The sequence below is a fragment of the Rissa tridactyla genome, chromosome 16 (genome assembly GCF_028500815.1).
Source record: "Rissa tridactyla isolate bRisTri1 chromosome 16, bRisTri1.patW.cur.20221130, whole genome shotgun sequence".
Taxonomy (NCBI): Eukaryota; Metazoa; Chordata; class Aves; order Charadriiformes; family Laridae; genus Rissa; species Rissa tridactyla.
The window spans coordinates 705,459-732,306 of record NC_071481.1 but is presented as its reverse complement, the minus strand read 5'-3'; the positions used below and the strand labels follow the sequence as shown (position 1 = coordinate 732,306).

Sequence of the window (26,848 nt, the reverse complement as noted above, 5' to 3'; positions counted from 1 at the left end):
GCATCGGGTTACTAGGGCGATGGTGCCGCACCGCGGGGGGCGGGGCCCGAGGGCGGGGCCCGGGCGGCGCTTGCAGCCAATGGGAGCGGCGCGGCTCCCCCCCGTCATTTGCATGCGGCTGGAGAGGCGGGCGGCGCGGCCAATGGGCGGCGGGCGGGGCGGGGCCGGCCCCCCACGAGGGCGCCGCGGCGGAGCGGAGGGGAGCGGCGGACGCCGGGCAGGTGCGGGATCGGGACCGGGGTCGGGATCGGGATCGGGACCGAGGGGGCGATGGGGGCGGCGGGGGGACGGCGATGGCGATGGCGCGGGTGGCGAAGCCGGGCATGGCCGCGGGCAGAGCGGTGGTAAGGCCGCGCCGCCGCACGCCCGTCCCCGGCGTCCTCCGGTAACGCCTGTCTCGTCGCCCCGGGAGCGACGGGGGAGGCTGCGAGGGGCAGCCGGTGCCCCTTCCCGCACGGCGTCGGCTGCGCCCTGAGCATCCTCCCAGCGCGGCCGGGCGTTAACGGGGGGCGGCCGGCGCAGGCGCGGTCCCGGCAGCGCTCCGCGGGAACGGAGGGGGATGCTCGGGGCGCGGGATGCGGTGCCCGCACCGGCCGTGCCCTCCTCCGGGCGGCGCTCCCTCGGGTAGCCCTCTCCCGTGCCCTGCTCCGCCCGAAAATCAGAGTTTTTGCGCACAGACTCCGATTTTTTCTCTCCCTGGCGCCGGGCAGCGCTTTGCTCCTGCCCCCGGGAACGGCTCCACAAGCTGCCGGTCCCTCGGCGGCCCCTCTCCCCGCAGCCAGCTCTGCCCAGTGGGTCCCGTTCCCGGTCCGAGGAGCCCTGCTGGGAGCGGAGACAGTGGGTTCTGCCCACCCGTGTCGCAGGGCGGCCCCGGGCCGATGCCTGGCTGCGGGCAGCCGGTGGCCCTGTGGCATCACACCAGGGAGCAGCAGGCGCGTAAACCCCGGTGACACGATGTGCTGGTAGACCCGCGGGCAGGAGAATGGAAATGTTGTTTTTTTCCCAAAACGTCTTCCCCTAGTTTGTAGTCAGAGCCACTTGACGCACAGCGGAGACAAAACCGCAGCATTTTCTATAGAAGATGGTGGCTCCGTTACCCGAAGTGACACGCAGCGGGGTTAGGAAGGAGGACCCCCCTCCCGAGGATGCCCTGTCCAAGTGCTCCCCTTGGCCTTTCCTTCAGCCGTGCCTTAAACTCCTGGTTTCACTGGCTCACGAGCCCCTCAGGCCTCTACTTTTTAAGGCTGTTTTCCTTGCGATGGGGGAGTAATTTCCGCCGTCTGCTGGGGAAGCAAAGCTGCTGCCATGCTGGTGCTGGGGAGTGCTCCCCAAACAGGATGGGGTTCACGTCCTTCCTCATCTGTCGCACGTTGCGCATGGAGCTGCCACAGCAGGGAAAGGGAAACCTGCTGGGGTCACCCCCCGGGCGGTGCCGAGCAGGTCCCCACCAGTGCCGGCGCGGTTCAGAGTGGGCACGGTGCTTGCTGGCCCCGTCGCCAGCAGGACCACGCTGGGAGGGCAGAGGAGCTGGCAGGATGCTGCAGTGAAGCTGAGCCGGACTAGGCAGATGGAGAGGGACCAGGGTTTTGCTAATTTATAAACGAAAGAAACTCTGCGGCACAATTCCGAAACCCTGACCCCTTTTTTCTGGTTTGGCCTCTGGTTTTCATGTTCAACACATCCGCATCAGTGGGGTTATCGCTGCAGGATTACAGTGCTGTGCTGCTGCTGGGGACCAGTGTGCTCCCATTACCGGGATGTATCAGAACCACACGCTCCAGGTTGGGTTTTTTGCCCAAGAAGGCCAAAAAGCAAAAGCCGATGAGAAGCGGAGAAGGGCAGGGAGCTGGCAGGGGAGACGCGGCGGCTGGGCCAGCCCCGGTGCTGGGAGGCAGCCCCGCAGCATCGTCTGCGGACACTCTGGTTTTATTTTCAAAGAAAAACACCCAGCATGATTTAAAGGCGTCCAATGATGGGAGCGTCCCGGTCCAGGCTCCCCAGGGCTGCTGAATGAGCCTCCTCTCTCGCTTGCCCACACGTGCTGCCGGAGCCAGGCTGCGGCGCCGACACGGTTAAGGCACCGGCGGGATGGGGAGCCGGGCTGCACGCCACGGCTGCACGCCACGGCGGAGCCAAACTTGCCGAGTCAGGATGTGAGAGCGGCAGGGACGGCTCTGCAGCATCCCTGGGTGCTGTCGCATCCCGGGGTGCCGGGGGCTCGGCCTCCCTCCTCCGCCGGACACCTTTTCCCAGGGACAGAGCGGGAATGGGGTAGGAATCGGCACCTGCTGGGGTTGCCTCTGGCTGTCGCGGCTGCACCGGCACCGGCGCCGCTTCCCGGAACCTGCCGAGCCTCCAGCTCTGCCAGCAGCTGGGGGGGTTTATTTCATTTTTTTTGCTTCCTGACTGCACACCTCCCTTAGAGCTCCGGAGCAGGTAGGTGGGGTACTGGGGGGGGTCAGCGCTGCCATGGCGGTGGCTCAGCCATGCATGGCGGAGAGCCCACGGGCTTTCTGGGAAGGGTCGCAGGCTGCCGGTGCTGCACACCGGGGACCCGCGGAGGCTCAGTGGCTTGACAGACCCCATTGCTTTCCTGCCAGTGTATGTGACGGCAAAGCAGGAATACAGGAATAACCCCGTCTGACGTGTCGCGCGTGGTTTTGGGCTGTGTCATTGACTCGGGAGCCGCGCAGCGCCGGGTGCCTGCGCTTCAGCGCGGTCACGGGCGACCTCACATGTCGCAGCTCCGTCCCCAGCACCTGCCGCGTTCCTTGTCTTAATGACCGGCTTGAAAACATGTCCGAGCCCACGGGCCGCGGTGGCAGGGGGAGGACGCTCTGCAGCAGAGGCTTCCCCGGGCAGAGGGAAGGGGCAGGGCTGCTGTCGCTCTGCGGATCCCTGCAGCGCTGGGGGGGGGGGCACAGCACCCAGCACCCGGCACAGAGAGGTGACGGCAGGAGGCACCGGGTCAAAAGCCGTTGTTTGCAAGGCAGAGCAGGGCGGTGTAGGTAATTGTGCTAAAGTCACCTTTCCCGTGGTGTTTTTTTTGGGGGGGGCTGGGGGGGGGGGGGGCATTTGCTGAGGGTGCTGTTTACAAACCTGGTAAAATAGGGGTAGAAATACGGGGATGGGTACCCGGAGTGGGGAGATGCTCAGCGATGTTTCCCCTGCAATCCCTCGCCTGCACAGCTGGGAAGGACATTGGGATGCCCGGGACAGGGGTCCCACAGCTCCCCCCACGCCAACGCCTCACCCTCGGGGGCTCAGGCTCATCAGTAGGTGCAGAGGCTTCGTCCCTATATTCAAATTAATTCTGTGTGCAGTTCCGCCTCCCCGTGCTCTGCCGGCAGCGTTTGGGAGGCTGCGGTCTGCAGACCCTCCCCGGGGCTGGCCCAGCAGAGCTTTGGCTCCTGGGGGCTTCCCAGCCACAATCCCTCCCAGTGTCTCAGTGACCCCCGTTGTGCTGGCCAGGGGTGGGGATGGGGATGGAGCCCAGTGGGAGCACAAGCATTTGGGGCACCCTCGTACCCAGGTCCCAGGCACATCCCGCAAAAGAAAACACTTTTCTTCCCTTTCTGTGCGTCACCCTGCAGGAGCTCCTGCAGTTGCAGACTCACGGGGCAGGAGTGGTCATGGGGAAGCACAAAGGGGACCAGGCTTTCGGCAGCGCCTTTGGCTCGGAGGAGCCAGAGGTGCGGGTTGGCCCCAGGGGCCGGCATGCTCCGGCTCCTCAGAATGCCGAGCCCTGCCCCGTATGCCAGTGGTCCAGCAGCGCTTCCCGGCAAAGTTCCTCAAATGCTGACAGAGACTTGCCAGGCACCGCGCTTGTCCCCCCAGCATTACCACGAGGTGACGGATGAGGGGTGTAGGGTCCTGCTGAAAACCGCGGCGAGCTGAGCTCATCACCCCACAGATCCCCAGGATGTGTAGGCAGAGCCAGTCCTAAGCCCTACAATAAGTTTGAGTCTCGGCTTGTGGCCATGCAGGCAAGGAAGCCGCATGGCTGCCCCCACTGTGGCTGGGGCAGGGGGGATCCAGGGACATCCCCCCAGCTCCCTTCAGCTTCATTATAATGCCGCTAATTAAGTGACGCTGAGTGGGCATGAAGCGACTTGCAGGAGCGTGAAGACACTGCCCGGGCCAGCGGCTGTCGTTGCCCTGCGTTGGTGCAGGCAGCTGCCTGCTGCCAGGAGAGGGACGCAGGGACCGGCGAAGGTGACACCAGTATCCCCCAGGAGAAGCCGGCGGGGTCGCAACGGCTTTGGGGACTCAGCAGGGTCGCGCAGTGCAATGGTCCAGGGCCGCGGGGGGGGCAGCTCCCTCCTGCCCTCGCAAAAATAAATCGGTTTCATTGAGCTTGGGGTGGCTGCGACCGAAGGGAGCCGCGTTTCTGCGGCGCTGAGGGGAGGAGGAGACGGGGCTCTGCACCGGGGCTGCACCGGGGCTGCAGCGGGGCCGGGGGCTGCGGTGGGCGGGCAGGCAGCTCCGCAGGGACGGGCTCGGCTGCCGCAGCCGCTGCCATTGGGCCGCGTGGGCTGCAGGGGCTGCGCCGGGATGCAGGGATGCGGGGCCAGGATGCTGGAGGGATGCGGGAGGGATGCGGGATGCAGGCACGCCGGAGGGATGCAGGCACACTGTGTCAGGATGCTGAAGGGATGAGGGATGCAGGATGCAGGCATGCTGGAGGGATGCAGGCACACTGTGCCAGGATGCTGAAGGGATGAGGGATGCAGGATGCAGGCATGCTGGAGGGATGCAGGCACACTGTGCCAGGATGCGGGATATGGGAGAGATGCAGGATGCAGGCATGCCCTGCTGGGATGCAGGCAGGATGCAATATGCAGGCACGCCGTGCCGGGATGTGGGAGGGATGCAGGATGCGGGCAGGCTGTGCCAGGATGCAGGCAGGATGCCTGCCAGGACGGGAGCACACCGTGCAAGGCCACGCTCCCCCTGTGCCCAGGGCAGCCAAGGAAGGAGCGTGGACATCTCTCAGTCCCCATCTGGGGAAAAAAAGCAGCTCGTGACCTGCGGCATTTCACGGGCCTAAATAAAGACACATTAAATTTAAAAATTAGCCCCAGTTTTGTAGGGAAGTGTGGTGGTTTTCTGTGATACTGGAAACTGCTGACAGTGTTGCGGGATGGGGAGTAGGGAGTCACATCGGATGCCCCCCTGGCATGGGGATGGAGACAGGGAGGTCAGGTGCCTGGGGGCGAGCCCCCCTTTTCCTCGGAGCTCCTGCACCCTCGCTCACACAGTCACGCAGAGATTGCAAGAAAAGCCGGGCTATTTTCTTTTCCTTGGCTCATCCCTTGCAGACGAACCCTCTGGGGGCTGCTTTAGTGTTAAACACCAGCAAAATGTCTAATTTTTCAGGCCTGCATTTCTTCACCGTTTCCTGATATGGCGTAAGACCTCCACGGCATGGGTCAGTGGCTCGCTGCCGTGGCTGGGTTGCCCTGTGGCATGCCAGGCTCGCCTCCCATGGGCAGCCAGGCGGGCGGCGAGGTGGGCAGCAAGCAGCCCCGCTCTGCCCTTCCCGGCAGCCCCAGAAGTTCGGGGAGAGCAGCCGAGCTGGGGGTGGCGGGCACAGGGCAGGGATGGAACGGGTATGGGATCGGCGGTGGGTCGGGGTGGGGGGTCTGGGGCTGGCAGGGCTGCTGTGCCCTGCCTGCCGCTGCCTGCACCGCTGCCCGTGCCACACGCCCATCCGGCTCACGAGCTCCTGCAACAGGAAGCACCGTCATGTGGGCGCCCCAAAAACCCACGTTTCTTCCTCTTTTTCTCTTCCCCTGCGGCAGGGGTGAGGCGGCGAGCGGCTCCGGGGAGCCCAGGCTGGCTCCATGTATCCCGAATCCACCACTGACTCCCCGGCGCGACTCTCGCTGCGGCAGACGGGCTCCCCAGGGATGATTTACAGGTAAGGGTATGGGGCGGCACTGGGGGGGCTCTGTGGGTCCTCAAACCTGGGGCCACGGCACCCCCAAAACCACCCGGGCACGCTTTGGGCAAAAACTTCCAGGACTTAAAAACCTACATGGCAGAAGCAGCATTTTTGGGCACTGATGCCTGTTATGGGAAGAGTGGCTACTTTCGGGGAGCGTGCCGGTGCCCGCTGCCAGTGCCCCGACCCTCCCTGCGGCCGCCGGCTCTGCCACGGTCCCGCATCACTTTTCTAACGGGGTTTGTGGCATCTTTCTTCTTTCTCCCCTTTGCTGTCGGAAGCGCGAGGTACGGGAGCCCCAAGCGCCAGCTCCAGTTCTACAGGTAACCCAGCCCTTCCCCTCCCCAAAATCCCCCCGGCGAGCGGACGCGGCCGAAGCCCCTGCATGGCTGGGGGGGTACTGGGGGGCAGCCACCGCAGGGGCGCGGGGCTCGGCTCGAAGTGGGGGGAGCATCCTGCACCGACGCTGTGCTGGGAAGAGCCCGCTGGCTTTTCCCAAGGGCGGCTCCAGGAACCCGGCCAGCCGCTCCGCTGCTCCTTCCATTAAGAGGAGCGTCGTTAAGTGGTACAGAAGGCAACGCGATTCTCCCCCCCGCCAGTCCTTTTACCGTCTGAAATGAAGGCGGCACTTTTCCCCGCACACCGTGCCAGCAGCCGCCTCGATGCTCCCAGGCGCTTCGCGTCCGGCCTCGCCGCAATGGGGTGGGAGACGGGGGGCTGTCCCCCAGGGGAGCCGTGACCTCCCTGCTCCATCCCCGTGCGCGGCGGGAGGAGGAGACCCTGTCCAGGCGGCACCGCGAGCGTGCCTGTCCCGGCTATGTGCCACTGCAGGTGCTGCCGAGCCCGAGCCACGGGTGGGTTTTGGCTGCCAAACTGGTCAGGCACGGCCGCATCTGGAACCACTGGGCACATCTGGTGGGAAAGGCTGCCCAGGCCGACAGGCAGGAGCCGGCTTGCCCACGGGCTGCCTGCCGGCAGCTGCCGCCGGTGCCCGTCACCCACCCCGGCTTCAGGGCTCCTGCCCGCGTAAGTCCGTCTTTCGGTCCTGCCACAGCCCGGCTCCGACAGTGCTGCCGTGGGGACCGCGGGGAGGGCTATGTCCGCCACAGGGGACCGGCTCTGCTCCCCGATGGCCCTCGGCCGTCCCTGCCGCTCCGCACGCCGGTGGCGCGGGACCTGTCCCCACGAGGCGAGGGTCGGCTGCGGGCGGAGGCAGCGATGCCAGGTTTGATAAAGCAGCGGCGCATCCTCGGGCTTTTAGCGAAGCGGCCATGAATAATTTAGCTCCCCTTTGCGAGGAAGAAAATCCCCTAATAGGGCTAATGGAGCGCAGTGAGAAAGCTGGGCTCTGGGGGGGCCCGTCGCAGCCGCCAATTGCTTTGGACGCCAAGCGCCGACACTCCCCTAATGCATAAAAACCCGGCGGCCGCGTCTCTTATATCTGCCGCGGGGCAGCCCGGCCGCCCAGAGCTCCGCCGTGGATGAGCAGCATCCCCGGTGCGCGGGTGAGTCGGGGCCGGGGGCACGCGGGGCCGGGCACAGCCCGCCGCGGGCAGCAGGGAGGATTTGCTGTGCGGGGTGACTCGGGGTTTGTTGCCTTGGGGAGGTTTTCGTTTGGGGTTTGGGGTCTTTTCGGTTTGAGGCAGGCTGTTGATTGCCAACAAGTTCCCAGCTTGGCAAGCTGGGCTGGAGGGACGCCTTCCCAAGCAGCCGCCCTGCGCTCCCGACTGTCACCCACTTGTTGTGCCCCTGACCTGCGGTAACGGTCCCCCGTTATCCCACAGAGCCTGTGTCCCGTCCCCATCCCCGCTCCTTCCCCGCTTGGGCACGGCACTGCTTGGGCTTGGGCAGCTCCTGCAGCCCCTGCTGCTCCGTGTCCCTCGGGCAGCATCGGGATTCCTGCTAACGAACGGCCCGCGGGCGAACCTGCTGCCCCCGCGCTCTCGCTGCTGCCCCGTGACGTTGCTCAGCCGAAAGTCAGGAGTTGAAATGGGGCGGCCGGTGGATCCCAGCCCCAGTCCCCAAAGCATCCCAGACCAAAGCCCCGGCTCCGCGTGCTGCAGCCACGTCATGGCAGCACGGCGAGGCTGTGGAGCAGCGGTGCAGCCGGCTCAGGCTTTTCCCACCTGCTACTGGGAGAATGGATCCCACCGGGGGGTGAGGGGGTCCCGCTGGGGACAAGGGGTTCTCCCGGGGCTGGGTGCTGTGCCCGTGCCCAGAAGGAGCCACGGGCACTGCCCGAATTAAACCCCCCAGCTGCAGAGAAGGGCTGATGCCGGCACTGCCGGCTCCGGGCCCGGCTTTGGGGCATGGCAGGAAGAGGAGGCTGGTGGCCAGCATTCGGTTTGGCTTTACCACAGGAGAGGGATCCCCTTCCCACATCTCCCTGCATTCCCAAGCCCTTGCTGCAGAGCAGAAGCGCGGGAGGCTCTCCGTCGGTGCGGGGTATCGCAGGAGCTCCCCAGGGTTTCAGCCCCCCCTTGCCAGATGCTGCTCAGCATCTCCTGGGATTTCTTCTTCTTTTTTCTGGAGGTCACACCTCAACGGGAAAGTGCACTTCGCTTTTGGCTGCAGCTCCCGTAAATTTGAGCTTCGCAGGGAAAGAAAAGCCCACCAGTGGGAGCCCCGCCGCAGCTCTGGCACGGTGCGCTCCCAGCTCCCAGCAGCCGCTTCGGCACCAGCGCCGCGGTTTTGGCCTCGGTCCCCGCTCCTTCTTCCAGACACTGAGTGCGAGGGACGCTGCGGAGCATGGCAGGGAAATCGATGCCGGTGCCACCACCGGCGAGATCCCACCGAAGGGGTGGCGAGCACCCCCGGCGTGTGAGGAGCCCACTCTGCCGCAGGCTGTTCTCGGCAGCCCGCTCCGGCTGGGAGCCTGCTGGGGAAGCTGTTGGCCGGCCGTCGGGGTTGCGGCAGCCCGTTGCAGGCATGGCAGCCATCGGCGAGCACTCGGCAACCACGGCCCCTCTACAGGTGCTCACCCTCCCCAAGAAGCCCCACGGGGGCACCTTTCCCGTCCTGGCCTCTCCCACCCGTCGGCACACGGTGCCGGATTCTCAACAGCAGCAATTGTGCCACTGCTCGCACCCCCCCCAGCCGGCACCCAGGGCTCACCACGTCCCACACGGGGATGCAAACCACAGAATCACAGGATGGTTTGGGTTGGGAGGGACCTTAAAGCCCACCCAGTGCCACCCCCCCTGCCCTGGGCAGCGACACCTCCCACCAGCCCAGGCTGCTCAAAGCCCCGTCCAACCTGGCCTTGAACCCCTCCAGCACTGCAGGGGGGTCCCCCCGAGCCGAGCAGAGGGGCAGAATCCCCCCCTTGCCCTGCTGCCCACGCTGCCGGGGATGCAGCCCAGGCTGCGGGGGGTTTCTGGGCTGCCAGCGCATGTTGCTGGCTCCTGTTGAGCTTCTCACCCCCCAACACCCCCAGGTCCTTCTCCTCAGGGCTGCTCTCCAGCCATTCTCCACTCAGCCTGGAGTTGTGCTTGGCATTGCCCTGACCCGGGTGTAGGACCCTGCACTTGGCCTGGTTGAACTTCATGAGGTTGGCAAGGCCCCACCTCAAGCCTCTCCATGTCCCTCTGGGTGGCATCCCTTCCCTCCAGCGTGTCGACTGCGCCACACACTTGGTGTTGTCAGCAAACTCGCTGAAGGTGTGCTCCATCCCACTGTCCGTGTTGCCGACAGAGATGTTAAGCAGCACCGGCCCCAGAACGCCACTGGGCACTGGTCTGTGGCAGCCCTGCTGGTGGGCGCTGGGACGTGGTGCAGCCGGGGCATGTGCCAGGCGGCAGCAGCTCACCGTGCTGGGGGCAGCCACGGTGGGCACCCACTGCAGCCCCCACTGCCATCGCCTCCCTTCCTTCGCTCTCCGGCTCCGCCGCCAGGGCTTTGCTCTGCTGAAGCGATTGGCTTTGCCAGGGCTCCTGCGCTTCCCTCCTCATGCCGCAGACCTGCCGTGGATCCGTGCAAGGGTGGGTGCCACCGGGGTTCCGGTATCGCGGCGCAGGCACGGCTCTCCCGTGAGCATCGGCAGAGCCCGGCGTGGCGGCGGGCGCTTTCCCAGCTCTCTCCGTAGCATCGCTGAGTGGTCGGCGGCGGGGCCGGCCGGCAGAGCCCGTGCTCGGGCGGCGGGATGCTCTCCATGACGTACAGCGAGAGCCTGCGCAGCGTGGCCAGCCGGCACCCCCCCGAGTGGGGGCTGCCCCCGGCCCCCCGGCCGGTGGACGGGCTGGAGCTGCGGCGGCTGCGGGACGTGCGGGCGGCGGCGCGGGCGAAGACGCTGGAGGAGTTCCTGCGGATGCACGGGCTCTCCCTGGCCGACAGCACCGCCCGCACCACCGGCATGAAGTACAGGTAAGGCAGCGCCGGTGCCGGCCACGGCAGCGAATGTGGCCCGAGATGCGGGGACGGAGCAGGGAATGCTGCTTGTCGCTGGTTTTATGCCTGGCTTGCAGGATTTCACTGGTTTCCCTGTGCCGCGACAAGGTCGGGAGGAGCCGGTGCCCTTGGCACAAAAGGCGATCGCGCGGCGTGTGCGGCAGTGGGGCAGCGCCGTTGCCTCGTGCTTGGTCGATGGTCTTTGAGCTTCTCACTTAATTTTCCTTTTTGCTGTCGGGAAGCTTCAAGCGCAAACACGCTCCGCGCTTTTAAAGATGAGGCAGTTGGAGCGAACAGCCGTGGAGACGCTGTGTCCATCTGATGAGCATTCGCTGGCGCTCCATTAATTTTGCATGCGGGTCGCGGCGCGGCGCGAGGTGTATCAGGATTTCAGATGACTTTTGTCCTTCCCGTTACCGCGTGTGCCGGGAGGCCGCGACAGGCAGCCGGTGAATCGGCCGCGGCTCCTCTGAGGGCACGAAGCTGTTTGGCCCAGCACGTGCCTTCCCCCTGTCCCCCAGCATCGCAGGTGGGCGATGGGGCGCGGGGATGGGCTCCCCCAATAAGCCAGTTCAGGCTTGGGCCGGGGGCGGCAGGGTTGGGGACGGTGGCTGCTGCCTCTGTGAGAATCCCAGAATGGTTTGGGTTGAAGGGACCTTAGAGACCACCCAGTGCCACCCCCTGCCCTGGGCAGGGACACCTCCCACCAGCCCAGGTTGCTCCAAGCCCCGGCCAACCTGGCCTTGAACCCCTCCAGGGATGGGGCAGCCACAGCTTCTCTGGGCACCTGAATCCCCGTCTGCTCTCTTCAACAAGGGTCCAACCAAGAGGGTCCTCCTTGCTTTACGTCCCAGAAATACCTTGTATTGATGGAAATTGCTCCATCAGGACAGACTGGCCCACAGAGTGGTCTAGTGACAAAGCTCTGCCTCCAGAGACGGGTGTACGTTCCCATCTTCTCGCAGAAAGAGAAGTGTCTCAAAGGCCACTAGTGGTCACATTTGTCTCACGATTTCAAATATCTAGAGTCAAGTGGCTTCACATGCTGATAGAAAAGCTTTTGCTCCTACGGCCAGTGGAGCAGATTGCCCCAGGAGACTGAGAGGTCCCCATCCGTCGAGACCAGACCCCAGAAGCCCCACACGACCTGGTGTGATCCCAGCACTGACCCCGCTCGGACCAGGAGGTTGGACCAGAGCTCCCCCAGGGTCCTTCCCAGCCTGGGTTACCCCGGGCACTAAGAATTCATCCTCCCTCCCTCCCTCGTCCTCTCTGGGGCCCCAAAATTAAGCTTTCTCTAGGGATATTTACACTTGTGCCTTAACATTTTCTTCCGAAAGCCTGGTGGCATCAAATGCTGGGGTGCCTCTCGGCCTCCCCGCTGCAGCAAACCCCCTGGGGCCGGCGGCTCTGCCGGCTCCTGGCGTGCGGTGCCGTGGGTCAGGTTCCCCCCGCTCACAACAGCAGAGGTAACATTTACACGGTGGCAGGAGCCCATCTAATATTCATGGGGCGGTTATTTATTGATGGGCAGAGGCTGGCACAGGGACCCCCAGCGATGCTCCTTCAGGCACCTGCCCGCTGCGGGTTGGGGGGCCATGGGGATGCACCCCCAAAGTCTCCAGAGGGGTTCCTCCTCCTCTGGGGAGCTGCCAATTGCTGCTGCAACCCCCCCCACCCCCAGCGCCGGAGCCGGCGGGATTACCCGGCTAAGGAGCTTTGCGGCAGAGGGAAGCGGAGGAGATTACAAGATTTCGCATTAGGTCGGGGACGAATGTGCGTGATTTCCCTGCAAGCTGAGCCCCGGTCCCGCTCCCGGCTCCTTACCTGGGGGGGCACGGTCGGTGCGGTCCCACGGACGGTGCGGTCCCATGGCCAGTGGGGTCCCACAGACAGTGCAGTCCCACAGCCAGCTCACCTCCCTCCTCTGGTGCGAGATGCCGATGGGCTTCGCTTTAATCCGCTTGGCTTGTGCTGGGCAAAATTTGGGAGGTGCCACGGCCCCGAGTGGGGCAACTGGTCCCTCTTCAACAGCCCCTCACTTCCCCTCCCTCAGTTTTAAAGGTAAAATAGTGGCCAGAGCTGGTGAAGGATCAGTGTCATTAGAGATCTGTCTCTTGCTCATCAAAAGCAAGAGGATCTCTATTTCTAACTATTGGTTAAACACTTAATTGTATTTAACGTGATAATTACAGTAAGGCTGAGTGTGTATTTGATTAACCTCAGATTTTCCCAAGAACAATTTTATTAATGTGTTGTGAATTTGGGCTGAAAATAAAAGGATTGCTCTTTCATTTTTTTGCCGTGACAGACAATAATCCCATGCTGAGAGCATGGGGGTCAAATATCCCATTCCTTGTATCTCCTTCCCCCCAAAAAACTTGCAGTAGGTGTAGGGTTTTTTCAGATTAGTGGGACTGGAACAGGTTGGGAAGTTTTCGATTCCTTCCTCCCACAGGCTGTTATTTTCTGAGTATCAGGTGTTTCCTCTTTAACAATTGATGTTGTTGCATTATGCGTGATAGTGAAAACAGACTTGAAGAGGGGATAGCAAATATTTTATGTATTTTTGGCTTCCGTTCTTTCCGTTCTCTCCTGCCGGGAGATTTTTGTTTCAGGCTCGCATCCACCAGAGAGAGGGATGCCGTGGGGAGGGGGGATGCTGTGGGGAGGAGAGGGGTGCTGTGGGGTTGGGGGGATGCTGTGGGGAGGAGAGGGGTGCTGTGGGGTTGGGGGGATGCCATGGGGAGGAGAGGGATGCTGTGGGGTTGGGGGAATGCCGTGGGGAGGAGAGGGATGCTGTGGGGAGGAGAGGGGTGCTGTGGGGTTGGGGGAATGCCGTGGGGAGGGGAGATGCTGTAGGGAGGAGAGGGATGCCATGGGGAGGGGAGATGCCGTGGGGAGGAGAGGGAAGCCGTGGGGAGGGGGGATGCTGTGGGGAGGGGGGATGCTGTAGGAAGGAGAGGGGTGCTGTGGGGTTGGGGGGATGCCGTGGGGAGGGGGGGATGCCATGGGGAGGGGAGATGCCGTGGGGAGGAGAGGGAAGCCGTGGGGAGGGGGGATGCTGAGCAGCGCGATCCAAGCGGCTCCTTCCCCCGCCCCGGGGGGGTCTCAGCCCCCCGCTGCGCCCCAAAGCGGGGCTGGGCGGGGATGCCGGGCGGGGGGTTCCTTCGGGGGGGGTCCCCCGCCGCGGCTCTCCCCTCCCCCCCGGCCCCGGCCCCCGGGCGCCGCTCGCCCGCCCCCTGCGCCGATGGAATATCGAGGGCAGGAGGGTGCCGGAGCAGCCCCCGCCGTCACGTCGGCGGAGCGGGGGGCGGGAGGAGCTCCCCGCCTCCCCCGGGGCGCCGGCTAAATTTAGGCAGCAGGCGCGGGGGCCCGGCGGAGCAGCATGCAGGTCTCCTTCGTCTGCTCCGAGCACAGCATCAAGAGCCGGAGCGCGGAGGACCGGCTGAACCGGCAGAATGCCGGCAGCCCCAGCCTGGGCACCCGCGGCAAGTTCCGGGCGGTGGCCATGGTGGCCCGCAGCCTGGGGCAGCTCTCGGTGCAGAACGCCCCCTCCTCCAGCGAGTCCAGCGGCAAGCAGCCGGGGATGAAGTACCGGTAGGAGAACGGGCGCTGCCGGGGCAGGCGGAGCTGCCTCCTCGGTCCTCACCGGGCGGCGGGGGGGGGGGGGGGGGCTGGAGAGGGGCTGGGGGGGCTGCACCCCCCGAATCCCCGGCTCGCGTCCTGCTCCGTACGTTCCTCGGTGCTAAAAGTGCTGACCGTGCGCCTCCATCGCCTTCCTCACTGCGCACTCCTCGCGGGCTGGCTTCGATCCATAAAACCAGCGGGTTGCGGGGGAAAGGGACCCTAAAATTTGGGGTAGGATTAGTAGGATCCCCAGCGCCTGCTGAGCCGGGGGCGGGGGGGGTGTGGGTCTGAGAGTCGTGTTAATCCATGGGCTGCCATGGCATCGTTACGGACTCGCTGCCCTGTGAAGCGTGTGGGGAGCTGTAAGCCAGGATTCGGAGCTCAGCTGCCCGCGGTGGGGCTGGAAACAAGGGGCAGCATGTGAGTGTCGTGCCCCCCCCCCAGCCAGCACCCACTGGGTTCATGCGCTCCACGTCCCTGGCACCGGAGTGGAGCGTGGGGGGCTTCCATCCCCCAGGCTGAGCGTGCAGCCAGGCGCGGGGCTGGGGCTCCCCCCGGGCTGAGCGTGCACACCACAGTCCAGCTGACAGCCGCTGCGTGCCCCCGCTGCAGCCCAGATGTGACCGACGTTAGGCACAAAGCGCATCAGGCCGGCAGAGCGTGGGGATGAGTCCAGCCGTCACCCACCATCATTGTCCAAATCAGCCGAGTCCCCTTGCCCGGGTGCTGGGGAGGGGTCCAGGGTGGCCCCATCCAGCTCTCAAATGCCGAACCCTTGCGGTGGTGGCGCTGGAGCCACACGTGGTGGCATCCTCCAGGCTCGGTGCTCGCGCCCTCCCCATCCCAAGGAGGAGCGTGCCGGGGGCCATCCTCACCCAGGCAGCGTGTGACTGGCTTGGGCGTCCCCACCAGTGGCTACAGGGGGGACAGTGGCGCAGGAGGATGCTCCATGCAATCGGATGGGATGGGAAGGCCAGGGTGCAGTGTGGGGGGATACTTGGCCTCCCTCAATATCTCCTAACATCTCCGTTGTGCAATGGGGCAAGCCACATTTGGGCAGGAAAGCCGTGAGCAGCGACGTGCTGCTGGTGCCCGCACGCCCAAGAGGACCCTGGTGATGTCCCTGCAGCCTGGGACGGCCGGGACGGGGCTGGTGCCCCCCGCACCCTGCCACGACCCCCCGTCATGGGGTCTTGAGCCGCCGCTGCCCCATGGCCTCTCCCCGCCATGAAACGCTCTAAAAATAATGCGGGGCTGGGGGGGAGCGCCCGCGCCTCCAGATGTTGGGCAATAACGCGGTGGTGCGGAAGGAAGATGCCCCGACTCGGCTCAGCCTGCGATTCACCGCTGCCGTGGGACCGCGGCTGCTCCTGGCCCGGCTCCCCGTGCCCGTGTCGGCGGTGGCGGTGCCTCCTGGTTGCTACGCGACACCCGCGCGGGCGAGCTGCCGCGGCTCACCTACACTTTATTTATTTTAACGCTCGTTTCTCGAGCCTTTGTCATTTTTAACAAGAAACTGGCTCTCCATCACCACGGCGAAGGCGTCTGCCAACCTGGCCCCCTTCCCGAAAGCTGTTCTCGGCTCTTTGTGCCAGCCAAATTTTCAGGGGTGCTCCATTTCTCCAGGGCACTGCCCTGCTCCCCAGCACCCGCTCCCCATGCGAGCACTGAGCCACACCGCAGAGAATGGCCGCAGCTCACATCATATGTGAGATGCTCCAGGCCTGATGCTGCCGTGCCATCTCCCCCTGCTCCTGCCCTGTCACCCCGCGCTGGTGGCACTGGCAGGGGAGACGGACATGCCGGCGTTGTCACAGGGAGCCACTTTAACCATGCCACTGCCCGCTGCCGCTCCCGGTTACCCTGCCAGGCACAGCGATTATTTTGCGTCTAGGAAAGAGCATCACTGGGCCGGTGCTGGCCGTGCCGACAGCAAGCCACGGCACACCTGGCCGGGGATGGGGGGGACCCTCACTGCAGGACCGCCCCAGGCAGGGACGGGGACCCGGGACGGGGACCGGGGATCACCACCGCTCCTCCCAGCCCACGCGGATGGTGCACTCGGTGGCAGGCGGGTGCATGAGACGGTGTTTTGGGGCTTTCTCGCGGCTTTCCTAACAGGTCTCTGTCTTCCAGGAACCTCGGGAAGTCTGGGCTGCGTGTGTCCTGCCTGGGCCTGGGTAAGTGCCAGGGTTTGCCACGGCCCCTCGGCGTCCCCTCCGTCCCGTGGCTGGTGCCAGCGCTCCACGGCGAGGGCGGCGCTCGCCTGCTCCGGTGATGCTTTGCCAAGGGAAGGAAAGGGTTTCCCTCCGGCCCAGCGGCACTTTTGAGACGCAGCCCAGAAGTTGTCAAATTATTCTCTCTTTTTCTCCTCCGACATGATAGGAAGTGACCGGGCTGTGCTGGGAGCACCATGCCGCACGCGGTGGGGACAACCGTGGCTGCCGCGTGCCGGGGCTGTGCCAGGGGAGCCGGGGTGGGTGGCTGGGGTCTCGGGGCAGCGGCGTTTCGTGCTCACCGTGCTCACGGTGCGTGCACCCTCTCTCCTCTGCAGGGACATGGGTGACTTTTGGAGGGCAAATCACAGACGAGGTAAGAATCGCGCCCCGTCCCTCCTCAGCCTTTCCCGAGCGCAGTGGGGAGCGGATGGGCCGGGGGCTGCTCTCGGCGCACGCGGTGTGCCGGAGCTCACTGTGCTCGCGAGCGTGCGCCGCCCCGACTGACCCTCCCTGCTCTCACAGATGGCGGAACAGCTGATGACTTTAGCCTACGACAACGGCATTAATCTCTTCGACACGGCAGAAGTCTACGCCGCCGGCAAGTAGGTACCCCGCTTCGGCGGCAGCACAAGGGGCCTCGCCCTGCGCCCCGGCCGCCACGCCGGCAGCTGACGTCCCCTTCTCTTGTAGGGCCGAGGTGGTGCTGGGGAACATCATCAAGAAGAAAGGGTGGAGGTAAGCCGGGCACCGTTCCTGTGAGGCAAATCTAGTCACCACGGTGCCGACGGGCAGGGAACAGGCAGGGAATGGACAGGGAGCAGGCAGAGTGCGGGCAGGAAGCGGGCAGGGCACACGGGGCTTTGCGGGTGCCGCTGCCACTGACTCTCTCTTTCTCCCTGCAGACGGTCCAGCCTGGTCATCACCACCAAAATCTTCTGGGGAGGAAAGTAGGTATCGCACCCGCCCCGCGGCAGAGCGGCCGGCGCACGCCGAGCTCTCACTCACCTTTCCTTTTCCAGGGCTGAGACGGAGAGGGGTCTGTCCCGAAAGCACATCATAGAAGGTAGGGATGCTCCCCGGGCGCTGCTGGCTGTGCCGGCTCCTCACGGGCGGGCGGGCGGCACGGAGCCCGGCGCGCCTGACGGTCCCCTCGGTGTGGCAGGTCTGAAGGCGTCGCTGGAGCGGCTGCAGCTGGAGTACGTGGACGTGGTGTTCGCCAACCGGCCCGACCCCAACACGCCGATGGAAGGTGGGTGCCGCGCCACGGTGCTGTGCTCCTCCCCGACGCCTTTCATCGCCATCGCGGTTGGTTTGTGCCAGGCTTTTATTTCAAGGGCTTTTTCCCTTCCCAAGCAGAAACTGCTCCTCCGCTGCCACTGTTCGCTCGCACCACGGTTAAAGCCTCTGCCGCCCCCAGCCCGGTGCCAGGACCCCCTTGGGCTGCGGCGGGGGCAGGTTGGCGGCACGGCAGGGGGACGCTGCCCCCGTCCCGGCAGTGACCGAATCCACTCTCTCTAAATCTCTCTTTTATCACCAGGGGACCCATTTAGTTCCTCCAAGTCCAGGACTTTCATCGTAGAAGGTACACCCTGCCCGCACTCTGCCCGCCAGCCGTTGCCTGCGTCCCAGCGGCAATTCCTGGGGCAGAACCCCCCACTCCTCTGTGACTCCATCCCCGTCCCCCCGCCCCGAGCAAACCCCGCCATAGAACGCACAGGCAGCAGCAGCACAACAAAAACACCCCCCGCCCCTTCAGACCATCTTGCGGTTAAAGGGGAAAAAAGCGAAGAGGGTCGGCAGCCTCCCCGCGGTCCTTGCCACGGGGCAGCCTCTGCAGCCGGGACCGCGGCAGGGCCCCCCCTCGCCAGGGCAGCTGTGGGCACACCGGGGCGCACGCTCCGGTGCCGACCAGGCAAACCTCGCACCCCTCACCCCCCCGCTGCCCGCCTTTGGCTGCAGGAGCGCCTTGGCTTAGCCCTGGCCTGCATGGCTCAGCGCCGGCTCCCCCCAGAGACCCCCCGGTGCCCCTCGCTTGGGGTCCAGGGTTCGTTCCCTCCCTCTGCTGGGTCTCAGCACACGGGTGATGCTTTGGGTTCCAAGTGTGGCACCGGTGCTCGTACCTGGCGGGGCGTGGGGCTGGTGCCAGGAGTTGGGCTGCTCCCTGTGCCGGGAGAGCCCCGGCATCGCCGGTGGCATGTCGGCATCGGCTGTGGTCCCCAGCACATCCCAAGCGGCTGCTCCCTCGGTCCCCATCCTGCTCCTCCAAACGCATCCTCCGGGCACAACCCAGCTCCTCGGCGTTGGGGAGCGGGATGCTCGCCAGCCGTCGGCACGGCACGAGCCACCACCCCCCCCCAGCCCAGCGCGGCGCGCCGCTAACCCCCGCCTGCCGCTCTCCCCTTCCCTCCCGGCAGAGACGGTGCGAGCCATGACCCACGTCATCAACCAGGGGATGGCCATGTACTGGGGGACCTCGCGCTGGAGCTCCATGGAGATCATGGTAGGGGCCCGGGGGGCCGGGGACGGCCACGGCGGAGCAGCCCTGCTGCCGCCGGTGACGCTGATTTAATTAGACAGCAGCTGTCGGGAGCCAAGCGCTTGCAGATGCGCTGGAGCCTTAATTATTTTCTGGGGCAGCTCTCAGGGCTCAGCCGGGGGCTTGGGGGGGGGTCAATGGGGGGCCCGGAGCGGGGCGGCGGGGCACTGAGGGTCCTGGCTCTTTGGCAGGAGGCGTATTCGGTGGCCCGGCAGTTCAACCTGATCCCGCCGATCTGTGAGCAGGCCGAGTACCACATGTTCCAGCGGGAGAAGGTGGAGGTGCAGCTCCCCGAGCTCTTCCACAAGATAGGTATGGCGGCGGCAGTCCCCTCCCAGCCCCCCCCAAAAGCCCAGCGCTGCGGTCAGCGGGACACAACCTGTGTCCCCAGGGACGTCCAGCCACGGTGTCCGGGGGGCCTGGGGGGCGGCAGTGTCACCCCCCGCTCTACTCTGTCCCCAGGTGTCGGAGCCATGACCTGGTCCCCGCTGGCCTGCGGCATCGTCTCGGGGAAATACGACGGGGGGATCCCCCCCTACTCCCGCGCCTCGCTGAAGGTGAGCCCGGCTGGGGGGGGGGGTCGCAGCAGGATGGGGGGCGTGGGAGAGTCACAAGGTCCCCACGGGAGCGAGAGATCCAGGAGCCACGACCCAGGGAGTGTGGGGATGCACAAGGTCCCAGTAAACGCCAATCCCACCGTGACACCCCATCCGAGCCCCCTCCCACCCCCCAGGGGTACCAGTGGCTGAAGGACAAGATCCTGAGCGAGGAGGGCCGGCGGCAGCAGGCGAAGCTGAAGGAGCTGCAGGCCATCGCCGAGCGCCTGGGCTGCACCCTGCCCCAGCTCGCCATCGGTAAGGAGCTGGGGGGGACCGGGGGGACACGCGCGGGACGCCGGGGGCAGCCGGGCCGCGCTCAGGCTCTGCTCTCCCTCCTCCCCAGCCTGGTGCCTGCGCAACGAGGGCGTCAGCTCCGTCTTGCTGGGTGCCTCCAACGCCGACCAGCTGATGGAGAATATCGGAGCAATACAGGTCAGTGCCCCCCGCCGCACCGGCACAGGGGGGGCTTCACCGGGGGGCGGGGAGGGCGAGCAGACCCCTCTCACGGGGCAGCGCCTGCCCGCGCCCGCTTTGCTGCTGGAGCTCCTGCCCCACGAGCTCCTGCAGTGCCCGGTCGTGCAACGCTCACTGCTGGAAAAGGAGGTTGCAAACCTGGCTTGAGAGAAAAATTATGGGTTTTGCTGAATCTAAAGCAGCAGAGACAAGGCTTTGCTGGGCTGAGACGGCAGGGAATGAGCCCACCCTCGGCTTTCCCTAACTGGGTCACTCAGCCGGCAAGCTGGGGCTGGGAGCACGGAGGTGGCAGGGTGGAGGCGGTGAGCGCGGCACGGCCACGTGCCACCGGCGGCTGCATCCTCCCGCCTGCTCCAGGGCCACCATCCCGACTCCCAGTGGTGTCCCCCGTCCCCCACAGGTCCTTCCGAAGCTGTCGTCTTCCATCGTCCACGAGATCGATAGCATCCTGGGCAACAAACCCTACAGCAAGAAGGACTACCGATCCTAGGCGTGTGCCCAAACGCGCCACCCGCCGCGCCGCCCTCGCCGCCCGTTCGCTTGCTTACGCTTTGTTGGAGCGAAGTGGAGAAGTGTGGTTTGCACCGCGAGCGCCGAGAGCCAGCGCTCCCCCGGACCACGGCACCGCTTCCACCCGACCCGGCTGCGGGGCGCAGGGATGGCCGCCAGCGGGGAGCGTGCCAGGGCGAGCCCCGAGCTGCCCGGCCGCCCTGCCCGCAGCCCAAGGCGCCGCGGGTGCCGCCGGCGCGGTGCGGGGACCCGTTGCATGCGTGGCTGCCGCCCCCCGCGTGGCTGGGGGTGCAGGTGGGGGGGCGCGGGGCGCGAGCGGGTGCTGTACACCCACCAGCCCGACAACACGAAGCTGTTCCCCAGCCGGCACCGGCCCCTCGCCTCTGCCCTGCCTGCGCTGCCCTCCCAGCGCCGTGGGGCTGCAGTCCTGCCACAGCACCCGCTCCCGGCGCGGGGGACGGGGATAGGGAGGGGGGGCCCTGTGGGTGGGGGGCAGCCCCAGCCCAGCAGCGGGCCGGGCTCGGTGGGGTGAGCGTGTGCGAGCACGAGTGGGCAAGTGTGTGAGCGCGTGTGGGCGCAGACACACACACACGAATTTGCACCTATTCTCATGTCTGTGTGCGTGGCTGCAGGCAGCTGGGGAGACAGGAGCCTAGAGCGACACCTGCCTTCAGCTGTATTTACATATAGATGCATCTATATGGGCACACAGCCCCAAGGGACACGTGCGCGCCTACACGTACATCTACGGCTGTACCTAGAGATGCAGATCCATCTCTAGCCCTAGCCCCATAGTTATACCGATCTATAGCTATCAACACCTACTTAAACAGAGATGGATGGATGTAGCTATATATGCACACATCTATAAAAGTTACATATGTATGCTATTATATGTATGTATACTATATATACTATAGCTATACATGTACACATCTGTAAAAATTACATATGTATACTATGATATATATGTATACTATATTTACTATAGCTATATATGCACACATTTATACAAATTACATACATAATCTGTATACACACACACTGATGTAGATGTATATTTGTGGATATAGCCATATATCTATATAGCCATATATGTAGATATATAGATGTGTACATATCCATGTAAATATAGTGACTACAGCTATATTTGTGTTATATATACGCACGCATGAAAATCGCAAATAGATATATACATAAATGTGTGTATATACAGATAGATGTGCAGATGTATCTATAGCAATACCTGGCTGGGTAAGTATATACTCCTGCACCTATAAACACAGGCCTGTATAGACAGGGACGTACACACATGTGTAATTTAGACATAGCGGTAGATACCCATCTGTCTATGTGTGCTCTCGCTCCCTCTGGGCACGGAAGCACACTTGTCTTTGCCAATACCTATATATATCTATAGCCATATATACACATACACACACGTGTCCCTATATGTGCACACACGTAAATATAAAAATTACACATTTATGTAAATCTATGCACAGAACTGTAGCTCTGTGCATAGACGCGTATATACACCTGTGTGTGCTCATCCACTATAGATATGTTTATTTATCCGTATCTTTACCTACATACTTTTATCTATACATGTATATCTATATAACTACCTAGAAGTTTGTATGCATACATAAACATATATATACACTCATATATATGTATAAAATTACAAATATATCTATATATGTGTATCTGTGTATACACACACATATATATGTGTAGCTATATCTATATACTTTTACCTATTTATATCTACACTTACATAAAATATACAAAAGTGGCAAATACATATATATGTGTCTGTGTATATACACACAGATCTACATACCTATATATCTACAGAGATCTAGATATGTAGATATCTACATGTGTATGTGTGCATATATGCACATATATGAATTACAAATCCATGTTTCTGTGTATATGTACACACATCCATCTGTGCATATACACCTACGTAAATACGTGTCCATACATCCATACCTACCCTACCCACCACTATGCCTCGATACACGCACCCTTTATATTTACTTATGTACGTACATAAGCATAGATACATATGAACACACATGCATTAAACTACAAACACGTTGTGTATAAAAATATACACGCGTGTGTGTGTGTATACATACACACCTGCATAGATACAGCTGTACCTAGGTACCTATACCTTTAGCTACATCTGTATATCAATACACCTATATATCTATTCCTATTTATACCTATGTACGCTTAGATACATGCACACACGTATCTAAGAAGTACAGTTCTATGTACAGCTACACGCGTGCGTATACAGGCAGAGATCCACACGGCTACACCTATCTGTAGAAGTATATACATACGTATGTATGTAGGTTATGTAGGGGGGGGGTGTGTATATGCAACCGTATAAAAATGACAATATCTGTCTACATGTACACACACACACGCACACGCGCCCTTCTGTCTGTCTGTGTGCAAGAGCGTGGGGGAGAGCTGGGGAGGGGGCAGCTCGGGGGCCGGTGACGGACCCTGCGTGTGTGTGTGTGTCCGCAGGGGCCGAGACCGCAGCCGGGACCTCCCCCCCCCCGGGCCACCCTGTCACCGCGGCGGGACCCCCGCCCTCGCTCGCCCCCCCAGCCACTCGCCCGCCAGGCTCCCGCTGCATCCTTCCCAAAGGATTTATTAAAACACAGAGAACAGAAACCGGGACACACGGAGCACGACGTGAATGCGGGGGCGTTGCTCGCAGCTGCCGCCAGCCTCCGGCGAGAGGCCGCCACCGCGGCGCAGTCAGTGTCACCGCGCTCGCAGGTGTCCCCGTCCCGCCTCCCGCCGTCCCCTCCCTCCCGCCCCTGTCACCTCCACCCGCGTGCCCCAAGCCCGGCACACGGGGAGCCCCGGCCATGCCACGGCCACGCTGCCGGGACAGTGCCGGGGCTCACCACGGCCACGCTGGCACACGCCGGGGCTCCGGCAGCAGGGCTGGCAGCGGCTCCGGCAGCGGGCATGCACTTGCTCAAACACCACAAGGACGTAGAAATGGACCTTAGGGGGAAGCTGAGGAGCCGGCTCGGCCCCAGGCAGGAAGCAGGACACCCGCCGGCCTCCCCTCACACCCCACACGTGCCAATAAAACCAGACACAAACACCGCGACGACCTCCCTCTTCAGCTCAGCCCACCTCGCCCAGACAAACTCTTCAAGTCTTCAATAAGAAAGTGCAAAAAAATGTACACAGAAATGAAACCCCCGTCCCAGCCGCTGCGGCGATGGCGGGGGGTGGCGTCAGCTGAAGCACACTTGAAGCGGGAGCAGAACCCAGCGGCAGCTCGTCTTCCCCGCAGGCACCACCGCCGCGCTCCCCCTGCCCTTCCTCCAGTGACGGGGCGGCTTTCGGCTGGGGGGCCAGCGAGCGGCCCCCGGGGGCTGCTGCAAGGAGAAGGGGAGAGCTGCCCGTCACCCGGGCTCCGGACCCTCCCCACGGCAAACAAGGGGCGAGGGGAGCACACCGAGCCCGCCGGGCAGGGGCAGCCAGCCCAAGGGCTCCGGAAGGATCCTGCCCCTGCTCCCACCTCCGCTGCCGGCACGCGCTGTGGTTGCTGGAGCCAGAGGCGGCATCCAGACAGCAGCACCCGGGGGGCAGCCCAGAGCAGAGCCCTTGTACGGCCCCTCTGCCCCACCACGTGTCTGCACACGTGTTCCCACAAGGCCCCCGCGAACAGAACGCGGAGAGCAGCGAGCACAGCCTTACCTCGGCTGGCAACGGGAGCTACAGAGGAAAATCATGGGAACGGCTAAATATCTGTAATGAAAAAACACACACCTGGCTCACCCATCGTCCTTTGGGGATGCTCCCAGCCCTCTCAAATCCACCCCCTGAGTTTCTCTGCTCAGAAGCGTCCACTCAAAACCCCAACTTACCGGTCACATACGGTCCCAGAGGCATCTGACTGTAGTTGACAATCCCGCCTGGCCCGGGACCTCGGAAATTTGGCCCAAAGTTGTTGTTGTAGATCTGGGAGGAGCCGAAGGAGCCCTGGGGAGGTAAGGAAGGAGAAGAGCCGCTGACCTGCAGCCCCGGCTCCACCACCACCCCGCCCGGCGAGGGGCTCCGTCCCCGTCCCCACTGACCTGCTGGACGGTGGCGTCCCCCCCACGGGTGGCCAGACGGCTGAGGATGCTCCTCTCGGACATCTGCAGCCGGGCAGCCACGGGCGGGATGCGGGACAGCATGGAGGGCAAGCGCGTCACGTCAGCCTTCATGTCGCTCAGCAGCTCCTCGAGCTGGTTCAGCACTGCGAGCAGAGCGAGGCGGCGCTCAGGCCAGGGGGACACTCACCAGACCCCCTGTGTCCCACCTCCAGGAGCCCTGCCACCACCGGCCACAGCAGCAGCGTGCCACTTCCCGATGCCCACCCCAGCAAAGCGAGCTGGGTAGGAGCAGGCAGCTCCTGGCCGAGGGAAGGCGGGACGGAGACAACCTCCCGGCTGGATTTCCCCTCGGTCAGGGTGGCAAACCCTTCCCGGCCCCCTGGGGCAGGCTCCCCCCACCTCTGCCGGCACGCACCCTTGTGCAGGACGGCGTTCGCGGGCTTGTTCCCAGCCAGGGACTCTTTGGAGAGGTGCTGGTGGCTCTCGGCAAGGCACTCCACTTCAGCCAGACGGGCGTTCAATGCCATGGCCGGGTGATTGGGGTCCTGGGTCATGTTCAGGTACGCAGCCCTCCGCAGCTGCTCCTCGATCACCAGGGCCTGCTCCAGCAGCTGGGAGGTCAGGAGGGGAAGGAGTCAGGACCAGACCCTGCACCAGTATAAACCAGTACCGCACCGCAGGCTCCAGCTGCCCACGCAGTTCACACCGGCACAGCCTCTGCCCTGCCGTGCTCCCGCCATCCCCACTCCCAAAAACTCCCAGGAGAACAGGCTTAGCCCTTATGTTTTCTTATCCTGCTCAGACACCGAGCACCCCAGAAAGGGATCTGGGCAGCATTCCCACAGCATCACACGCGTCAGGAATGGGCAGAGCACCCAGCCCGCAGACAGGGAGGAGCCCAGGGAGCCAGCCCTGTCCCGTGCACCACACTGCAGAGCTCCCCGGGACCAAGCTGCCGGGTGCCTGCTCTCCTCCGGTGACCACGAGCCCCTCGCAAAGCCCATGACCGCTCCCTGCTGCACTCCCAGAAGGTGCCGGCAGGCTCCCCGCAGCGCTGCGCTGGTCCCCCAGCGCCGGTAAGGACTCACCAGCCCTGGACCTGCAACTCGCCTTGAACCGCCGGGCAAGGAACTTGTTCTTCATCTCGAGGTAGTTCCCCTTGTGTATCTCCGACTTGAAGGGCTCGTTCAGGATCACGTAGCGTGGGTCGTTCTGGATGTCCTGCCAGCGGGCATAGCCATGGCTGGTGTGGAGGGAGCGTCAAGGGAAGAACTGGCCACTCGATGGCATTCCCATTGCCCCGCAGCGACACCACATCGACAAACCCCCTCCCTGCTTGATACCGCACTGTCACCCCAGCTCCCGCGCCCTGTGGAGGTCTCCCTCGCCTCGCCACCTCCCAACGGCGGGGGCACGCTCCCACCAAGTCAAAGGGTACGTGACAATTCCTGCCAAAAGCCAGTAGTCATGTCGGCGGTGCCAGATGTCGTAGATCTTGCCAGAGGAGATGGCAGCCCTTTCCTCATTCTGCCACAGCGTGTGCAGCTCTGTGGAAGCAGAAGCAAGACAGCCCGGTCAGGCAGCAGGGCTGCCAGGGACATGGCACGGCACATCAAGCAGGGCGAGTGATGACAATTGCCAGGTAGCCATGGGCACAGGGCAAAACCAGGACACCTTGCTGCTTTTAAACGGTTCGCACAGGTTCAGAGCTTCTGTGCAGAAGCTCTGCAGGAGCAGCCGAAGCCTCATCTCTTGCTCTTACCTGTAAAGCCACCGTCAGCAATGTTGAACATGAATCGGAAGTTCACATTTCTGTCATCCTTCTTTCCATCCTCCTCTTCCTCTTTGTCACCGTTTTGCTGAGCCTCGCTGTGCTCCTTCTCCTCCACCTTGGCCTCCTCTGCTTGGCAAACACAAGACATTGCTCCTGCCTAACCCTACTCTGCCAAAAGACCGACCGGAGTCATCCTTGCCCCATCAGCTGCCAGAGGAGCACCCTGCTAAAGCCACTGTTGGAAAAGCCACCAGCCCATGCTCTCCCAGCAGGTCCCACTGTTTGCACGGCACGTACAGGCAGTGCCCACCGTAGCGGGGTCTTGTTCCCGCTCGTGGCTCCTGAGCATCGTCAGGAGACAAACACCAGCTGCTGCGGGTGCTGATGGCCATCCTCACCATCACACCACGCAGAGGGCCTTGCTTTGGAGACCCTTCACCCCACTTCTCACCCCAAAATCTCCTTGCACCTCACCTGGTTTGACATCTTTGTCCTCCCCTTTTCCTGGGCTGCTGTTCAACTCTGGCTTCTCCAAAGGCTTCTCTTTCTCTTGAATCCCCTCATCTGCAGAAGGGAACGGGACATGAGAAAAGCTCGACATGCAGAACGCTCTTCAGGG

At 63.4% G+C, this 26,848-nt stretch overlaps 2 protein-coding genes across 22 annotated transcripts in view; one reads left to right on the top strand and one right to left on the bottom strand.

Moving 5' to 3' along the window:
- The first annotated feature begins 152 nt into the window (after positions 1 to 152).
- KCNAB2 (potassium voltage-gated channel subfamily A regulatory beta subunit 2) lies at positions 153 to 20,736 on the top strand. 4 transcript variants are annotated; one of them, XM_054222654.1, is made up of 16 exons: positions 153 to 221; positions 5,805 to 5,923; positions 6,229 to 6,270; positions 16,100 to 16,143; positions 16,518 to 16,555; positions 16,705 to 16,784; positions 16,873 to 16,917; positions 17,085 to 17,129; positions 17,202 to 17,245; positions 17,345 to 17,431; positions 18,597 to 18,682; positions 18,910 to 19,030; positions 19,181 to 19,275; positions 19,452 to 19,572; positions 19,661 to 19,749; positions 20,192 to 20,730. In XM_054222654.1, exons 2-16 carry the CDS (start codon positions 5,847 to 5,849, stop codon positions 20,279 to 20,281), a joined length of 1,104 nt encoding a protein of 367 aa, XP_054078629.1. In that variant the 5' UTR covers positions 153 to 221; positions 5,805 to 5,846; the 3' UTR covers positions 20,282 to 20,730. The 4 variants fall into 4 exon arrangements, with proteins under 4 accessions (XP_054078629.1, XP_054078630.1, XP_054078632.1 ...); XM_054222655.1 differs by lacking the exon at positions 6,229 to 6,270 and having other exon boundaries at positions 20,192 to 20,728; XM_054222657.1 differs by lacking the exons at positions 153 to 221; positions 5,805 to 5,923; positions 6,229 to 6,270 and adding exons at positions 13,610 to 13,933; positions 17,720 to 17,764 and having other exon boundaries at positions 20,192 to 20,736.
- Positions 20,737 to 23,450: 2,714 nt separating this feature from the next.
- The window catches only part of CHD5 (chromodomain helicase DNA binding protein 5), a 31,533-nt gene continuing 28,135 nt past the window's right edge, over positions 23,451 to 26,848 (bottom strand). For 13 of the 18 annotated variants that reach the window (XM_054222274.1, XM_054222273.1, XM_054222279.1 and 10 more), the window contains 9 exons: positions 26,704 to 26,793; positions 26,218 to 26,358; positions 25,894 to 26,002; positions 25,566 to 25,698; positions 24,871 to 25,066; positions 24,435 to 24,598; positions 24,225 to 24,339; positions 24,055 to 24,105; positions 23,451 to 23,732 (listed from right to left, as the gene is read on the bottom strand). In XM_054222274.1, the coding sequence (XP_054078249.1) occupies positions 24,098 to 24,105; positions 24,225 to 24,339; positions 24,435 to 24,598; positions 24,871 to 25,066; positions 25,566 to 25,698; positions 25,894 to 26,002; positions 26,218 to 26,358; positions 26,704 to 26,793 (956 nt within the window). In that variant the 3' untranslated portion in view covers positions 23,451 to 23,732; positions 24,055 to 24,097. Of the gene's footprint in view, positions 23,733 to 24,054; positions 24,106 to 24,224; positions 24,340 to 24,434; positions 24,599 to 24,870; positions 25,067 to 25,543; positions 25,699 to 25,893; positions 26,003 to 26,217; positions 26,359 to 26,703; positions 26,794 to 26,848 lie in introns of those variants that run through there. The other 5 variants (XM_054222271.1, XM_054222277.1, XM_054222270.1 and 2 more) reach the window with 4 other exon arrangements.